The 7,703-nt window shown below is 41.2% G+C and overlaps 1 protein-coding gene across 5 annotated transcripts in view; it reads left to right on the top strand.

Annotated features, from left to right (window-relative positions):
- The window catches only part of Brat (tripartite motif-containing protein brain tumor), an 85,452-nt gene extending 79,141 nt beyond the window's left edge, over nucleotides 1-6,311 (top strand). For all 5 annotated transcript variants that reach the window (XM_077405354.1, XM_077405353.1, XM_077405352.1 and 2 more), the window contains one exon: nucleotides 1-6,311. This exon is cut by the window's left edge and continues 1,595 nt beyond it. In XM_077405354.1, coding sequence (XP_077261480.1) covers nucleotides 1-989 — 989 coding nt within the window. In that variant the 3' untranslated portion in view covers nucleotides 990-6,311.
- The last annotated feature ends 1,392 nt before the right edge of the window (nucleotides 6,312-7,703 follow it).

Below are 7,703 nucleotides of genomic sequence, written 5' to 3'. Positions count from 1 at the left end.
GTAGTGACACTTATCCGGTCGTGACGACGAATGACCATTTCGCGATGCCGTCGGTAGCCGTAGCGACGAACGCCGCACCGGGCGATTCCGTCCTTGACTTGACTTCGAAACTGATGTCCGCCACCGCGATATTCCCGCCCAAGTCGCAGATCAAACGGCAGAAGATGATTTACCATTGTAAGTTTGGCGAGTTTGGCGTGATGGAGGGTCAGTTCACCGAACCATCTGGCGTCGCGGTGAACGCGCAGAACGACATCATCGTTGCCGACACGAACAATCATCGCATCCAGATCTTCGACAAGGAAGGCAGGTTCAAGTTTCAATTCGGCGAGTGCGGCAAACGCGACGGCCAATTGCTCTATCCAAACCGCGTCGCCGTCGTGAAGACGTCCGGTGACATTATCGTTACGGAACGTTCGCCGACCCATCAGATACAGATTTACAATCAATATGGTCAATTTGTGCGCAAGTTCGGCGCAAACATCCTCCAGCATCCACGCGGCGTCACCGTCGACTCGAAAGGACGGATCGTTGTCGTGGAGTGCAAAGTGATGCGCGTCATCATCTTTGATCAGACCGGCAACGTTCTACAAAAGTTCGGCTGTTCGAAACACCTCGAGTTCCCGAACGGCGTAGTGGTGAACGATAAACAGGAGATCTTCATCAGCGACAATCGCGCCCATTGTGTCAAGGTTTTTAACTACGAAGGCGCTTATTTACGGCAGATAGGCGGTGAGGGTATCACCAATTATCCGATCGGCGTGGGCATCAATACGCATGGCGAGATACTAATAGCGGACAATCATAATAATTTCAATCTGACCATCTTCACGCAAGATGGCCAATTGGTCTCGGCCCTTGAGAGCAAGGTGAAGCACGCGCAGTGTTTCGATGTGGCGCTAATGGACGACGGTTCGGTCGTATTGGCCAGTAAGGATTATCGGCTGTACATATACCGCTATGTACAAGTACCGCCGATCGGCATGTAGAGCAGCGACGCGTCACGACGACGACGATGATCGTCGTGCGCCAAGTGTCAACATTTTTCATCGTGTCATTATCGCCATCATAATTGCCGCTCTTCGTCGTGCGACGATCGCGGGACCACCGCGATCTCATCGATCTTTTCTCTCACCTACGTTCGCCTGTCTTCTATCGCTTCACCGCCAACGCTCGCGCGCTTAACTCACCACCTCCGTCATCATCAACTCATCACCTTCTTCGCTCGCCCCACCTATGAGACGTTTCACGGAGAACCGCCGACCATGAGAAAAGAAGCGCACCATTTATTGCTACATACACGACTCTCAAAGAGATCGACACCCGAGCGAGTGTCGTTCACGCGGCAAGAATTTGGGAGTCCTCTCGTCGGAACTTTCCCGAGGCGCTCCTCTTGTGGACTTTGCCGAACGACGGATATCATCGACGGTATGCGAGAAAGCACGCGCGCGCTTCCCTCGATAATCCTTCTTGCGTTTCCGCGAGCTGCCCTCTTCGTCCCGCGTAAACGAGCGGGAAAAAAGAGGAGAAACGCGTGATGCTTTGTGTGTATGGCCCTCGCAACGCTGGACTCTCGAGGACCCGTAAACAAGAGAAAGAGAGTGAAAGAGGGAGAGAAAGAGAATGAGAGAGGACGCAAATCAACCCTGCCCCGACAAATTCGCGCGCGCTCCTTTCTTCGCGCGTACGCGCCGTATATACGCGTGCGCGTACACGATAACTTACTTGTTAATGTTGTTATAATACTGAAAATACTGTTGTTGTTGTTTAGTTGTAGAGCTCGCCGCCGCTAGTCACTTCCCCCTTCGCCTTCCACCCTCCGCTCCTATTCTTTCACGCCCGTTACCACTTTCCTACTCCCTCATTCCCATTGTCCACACTAACCAACGGTCCTCTCTGAGACCTCGTCCGACGATCACATCAGGAAACATGTTTCCACTCGTCACAACGACATATGGTCTACACTTAACTAACACAATGCATCGGGTCGTTACGCGTGCCCAAATTCACGCGCGTTCACCACATTTTCGTTACTCTCTTCGACGGTGGTCGATCGCGGCCGTCGCGCTCGGGTCACTTCCGGTCATCGCGCTTCAAAATATCTCCCTCCAAATGCCGTGCGAGGTTCGCGAGGAAGGTTCGTTTCGTTGAATAACTCGTGAGAGGATCCATTTCGAGATCCACGCGAAATCCAACGATTTTGCGCAAATTGCCTTCAACAGGTTTGATCTTGTCCCCACGGGACTCGAGACTGATTACCGTGAGTATTATATAGGCTTATTACTCCGGTAAGTTTCGAACTAGTTCGTACATTGTCAACACATCTTATCTGCGGTCTTCGTTAAACGATTTTGTTTCCTAAATTGTTTATACTTTATGGATCTCTATGGACAATTGTTTGATCTTACTGCGTAAGACGTCAGATTGATCCGTGTGTTGTCAATGCGTTTGCAGAAATGGTTTCAGAAATTGTTGGAGAAATTAGTAATTTCGTCATTATATTTCGATACAATGTAATATAATACGTCGACATATTTGGGTAACAGACTCGCCGAAGATTGTTGAGGCATGTATGGGCGCACTTGGGACTGTGCTGATTATCCGAGATCAATTGATCCAATATCATTCGTGAAACGCGAGAATCGTCCCGCGGATTCTAAGTCACCGGACGGCAGGACATTTTATATGTTGCGGATAGATCGGATCCCGTTGTTGAATTTGTCCTTCGATTCCGTCTCTCCCCTTCGTTTTGTAACGATTATCGACAATTCCTACGGAAACTCATTCTGAGGTGCATTTAGTAATTATGACAGCGTTTCGTTGAACGGTCATCGGGCGCGTTTATTTTTTTGTCTCTTTAATTATATTATTATTGATTAGTTTTACTTAATTAATTTCCGCACCTCCTCTCCCAGGACATTCGTCTCACTCATTTTGTCGCTAATTCGCGTCGACCCATTTAACTTTTCGGTCGTTACAGCAAAATTACTTTTTCTCACTCGATTTACGTGATAAATTTAATTACCACCTTTATCGGCGAGTATATGTGCTTATCGACGGTATCGTTATTCATTATGTTTAAATATAATGTCGCGATATGTTTCGGAGTATTAGTGAGGAACCATTGTACCAAGTAACGTTAACGCTTAAATACGAGATAAATTCATTTATAGATAACGCAAATAATTCTAATAGGGATTAAAGATTGTTTCACTCACGCAAGAGACACGCAAGAGAATCGCAAGAGAATTTTTAAAGACCTGAATATAGTATTATAAGAGATGAATCTCAAGATAAAAAAAATAGGATGCTTAGCGTTTGATCCATGCGTAAAAAAAGCCGATTGCGTATATCGGTGTGTTAAGATTATCGAAGCTAATTCTCGGCTTTCATAGCAAAATAACGCAATCATTTACGTAACCACTATCCTCATCAACGATTACGAAAGCAGAGGACGAATTTTGTCATCGTCTTCTCCAATTTTCTATTTTACGGCAAAAACCCTCTTCCTTTTTTTTTCTATTAGCGTAGTTAGTATTGTAGCGCATATAGTAGTTATTAGCCGTTTTTAGCGATCGTATAAGACTTTCCTTTTTGCTCTGTATCTCGTTCTCTCGATAGTTACGTTGTCACAGCCTGATGCAACTTTTGTTCTTCTCTCTTTTTCATTTGTGTCGCTGCGCTTAGAAAAAAAAACAGAATGCGTTGTTGCTGCTGCTTACATTCTTAATAGATTTTGACGAAACCACCGTCTATCCCAACCACCAGCGATGAGAATCATCGCCACTACCATCACCCTCCGATTTCCACCCGACTGCCACGCTGCCGTTTTAGGTTTGCGCTGGCGTCTTTTTCACTCGAAACAAAAAACTTATAGTATTAATAATATATTTTGTTGGATGGATCGTCAATCGCGGAAGTCGTCACAAGTCTCCGCCGCGCGACTCCGTGCATGTTTGCTATTATTATATTTTTTATTAATATTATTCTATTATTATTCTATTATATATTATTAACGTGTTGCGACTTTCGATTGTCGATGTGAGACGTCATCCAACGCCCCCCGTATTGTGAAGAGAAAAAGGCTAGCTGGCATACCCTAACGACTCTAATTACTACGGTCACGAAGATTCGTGGATTATGTCAGGATCTTCGGTCGTCGATTGCTTTGCTCGCGCGAACATCAATTCGATTCTAGAAACTTTAGGCTGATTTAATTTTCTCGCGCTCAATCGCTCGGGAAAAAAAATTATCACGCCACTTAAAGAATATTACGAGTTTTACACATGGAATAATTAGAATTCTTTTAAAGATTGATTCTCCACGATTCGATCGAGTATTGAATATTATTTCAACTCAATGACAGATTTTTAAATAAAATAGTAAATTAAGGTAGTAGTATAATGATTGATCAACAGTTGACTTTCCGCAAGTCTATTGGACAAGTGTTAACTAAAATTCAATATTTCCACATCTTCGAACAGTTTCGTCATCGATCGTAATCGAAGATCCTGGGATAATTCGCGATGATTGCTTGATTTGGTAGTCGAATCTAATTGCACGTTTAGTTCAGCAACGTGCTGACATTTACAAAATCGGATTGAAGATTTATGACATCTGATTAAGGGCTTTGATTTGATTTGAATTGCGATATAAACATTTTGTACCTTCTGCAGTTTGTTGTTAAGAAATATAAAATGCGAAAAGAAAAAGGGAGGTGTAATCAAAAAGTTTCCATGACGTTTATGTGAATGTTGCGAATCTTATAACCGACGTTTGTAAATTAGTGAGTATTTAGGTAGAGACACGCGAATTATGATGCACGACAAACTATTTGTATCATGCGACAAGTGTGTTATGATTTGACAGATACGGGCACTAAAATAAATGTTGAATCGTGAATTCTTTAATTTTTGCGCGGTTAAAGAGTTGCAATTAAAGACTACTGAACTGCAGGTGATCGTCGTTGAATTACGTCCTTGTTCGTCCGAGGTAATTCCACAGACATTCCGTAAACATTTCCGATCTTCCTTCGAGTCGCGCAAACGCTCTCAGAATCATATCACGGACCAGTTATGCGCACATGTCGTTTGCCGTCTCGAATAGAGGATTCAATATTATTTTTGACCACAAATTCTGGACATTTTCCGATTGGAATGTCCTCGTTACGAAGACAAACTCTAAGGACGGACAAGGAGGATGGAAATTAATTAATAGGGTACCCGGAATAAAAATAAACAGTTCACCGAGAATTATTTGGATCATTTTCATTTTTCTTCATATCGCGGTTTTGTTTCGATGTTTTTGTTTTAATCTTTCGATTAAGCGCCATTCCCGCATCGACTCGGGCAAACCGTCGAGTTTTTTTTTTTTTTTCAACTTCTTGATTCGTCAAGCTATTTCAACTATAGTCGATCGCACTTCCGCGCCTTTAATCTTTTAAATAACTTGACAAAGACGGAATGCCAAGAGAACGGCGTGAATGGATTATTTGTAAAAATTCGAAATCTCTAGGAAGGGGAGGGGGGGTATTAATTTGGGGAGAGAAAGGGGGTGCACGAAGAAAGTTGCACCGTCGAGACGGCATCACAAGGTATTTGTCCATTAGTATTTATATCACATAAGGATGTGTTGATCCCTAATTAACATTACTGTCATTATTATCATTATTATTGCTATTATTAATTAGTTATTATTGATATTTAGTTACTATTATTATTATTACAATATTCTTATTAATCAGTTATTATATCGTTATTGTATCGTATTAACGCGTTTGACGCGAGAACCGAGGAGAGACGATGCGCCGCCTTGCCAGCTAGCCATCACTACCACTTCGCCGCTCTCATTGTCAATAATAATCGGCCGTGAGGCGCGCGCACACAAGACAAGAGATTAAATTCCATTCCTACGCATTACTCCCAAAGTAAAAGCCCGCGAGATGTATGTACATGCGTGTGTGTATGTGTATATGTTACTACTGTGCCTGCGTGTGTTTTATATATGCGTGCGCGCTTGCATTGCTCGCGTTATCACCGAGAATGAGACGCTCCGCGATGCGCGCGAGAGATGAGAACGAAATACCGTTTCGACACTGTCACTTTTCTTCTCGCTGTCAGCCACTCTTTTTTCCTCTTTTTTTTGTACTGGTTTGTTATGTTATTATTATTAATATTATTATAATATTATTGTATTATTATTTTTAGATGATACAACTCGATTGTTCTTAATTTAATTGTAAATCGTATTTTTGTTTGTTTTTTAGTTATTTTTTGTTGTAAAATGCTTTTTAATAATATTTTCAGTTCACATTACGAATGAGCCGCTGGTCTTATTTTTATTTTCTACATCTCTTGCCTGCTGTTCCCCGACAACGATGGCCCGGTTCGGAAAATCAATATCTCCCTTTTGAGGAAAGTCCATTTTGAAGCATCGAATCTAAATGCAACTTTTAAGAAAAGTCCACTGTCAAATGAAAATGTAATTACTGATATACAAAATTTGGGAACTTTACTATTTTTTCTTGTTACGCACACAGATTAAACATTTTTCGCATCCTCGTATCACAATACGACGGTGCGAATTGAGATTCAATTTTTATTATTTATTGTATAAATGATAAAGAAATAATATTTTTAAAATACTGGTATAGCAATCGAAATAATATAAATTTGATTATTTACTGTTCCAATGATTTTTTCTTGGTTTTTTCTTATCAAATATTAACATTATGTCGAACCAACATTTTTCGAACCGGTTCGTCGATATTTTTTTGCCGAGCAATCGGATTTTTATTTACGATCCTTATAGGCGTATCATATGCGCGCTTTAACGCAAGTATAATCGACGAGTGAACCTGCCCCCAATGAAACTTCCTCGCCGAAGGTGATCAGTACATTCCACTATAACGTGTGCGTTACGTAGCACTATGTTCCTGTTTGATTATAGATGATGCAGTATAGTCTCTATAGATCTCTTAGCGTAGCTAGTTGTTTGTTGTCCACCAACACACGGTGTCCTCGTTACATAGCGTAACCGCTGGGCTTTCTCAAGCAATTTAAAATTATTACATGAAAACAGGAAACGCTGTCAAAAACATAATCGAAATTTTATATATTTTTTAAATCGATTATTTGAATTATTTTATGTACTATTTCTTGATTTGTATTAATTGTTAAGAATTATTAACTGATTACTAATTAATTTATATTATTTTACAGTGATTTTTAGTGTCTGCTATTTCTTCAATTTGGCCTCTAAAAAAGTTGGTGCATGTTTTTTTCTTTTTATTTTTAATATTTTTTTTTTAATTCGAAAATCGTTTGAGAAAGATAACATTATTCTATATTGTGACAAATGCCAAAGATGATAAGCAGAAGTGATGTTGACAAGTGATGAATAAATAGGAATCTTGAAAAGAACATTTAGCCAACACCTTATCGATCGATATATTCAAGTCGAGGAATGACCAAGCCAATTGTATTCTCTCGAGTTGTTAAATTTTACTTAACTTGTTCCTAGCACACATATTCCTCTTGATATCTTAAGTGCGAAAATGTAACGTGAAACGAAAAACTCGATCAGTTCTTGACCTAATCCCCGGTATCGAGTGTCCAGGCTTTTCCCGACAGTTCCCTTTCCGCGCGACGATCATCTCCTTGTGACGGACGATCAGCAAAGCAAGATAAAGAAACGAAATTGAG

The sequence above is a fragment of the Temnothorax americanus genome, unplaced genomic scaffold (genome assembly GCF_048541705.1).
Source record: "Temnothorax americanus isolate GAGA-0224 unplaced genomic scaffold, ASM4854170v1 Scaffold2, whole genome shotgun sequence".
Classification (NCBI taxonomy): domain Eukaryota; kingdom Metazoa; phylum Arthropoda; class Insecta; order Hymenoptera; family Formicidae; genus Temnothorax; species Temnothorax americanus.
The sequence above is the reverse complement of the archived record's forward strand: the minus strand, read 5'-3'. Positions and strand labels throughout refer to the sequence as shown.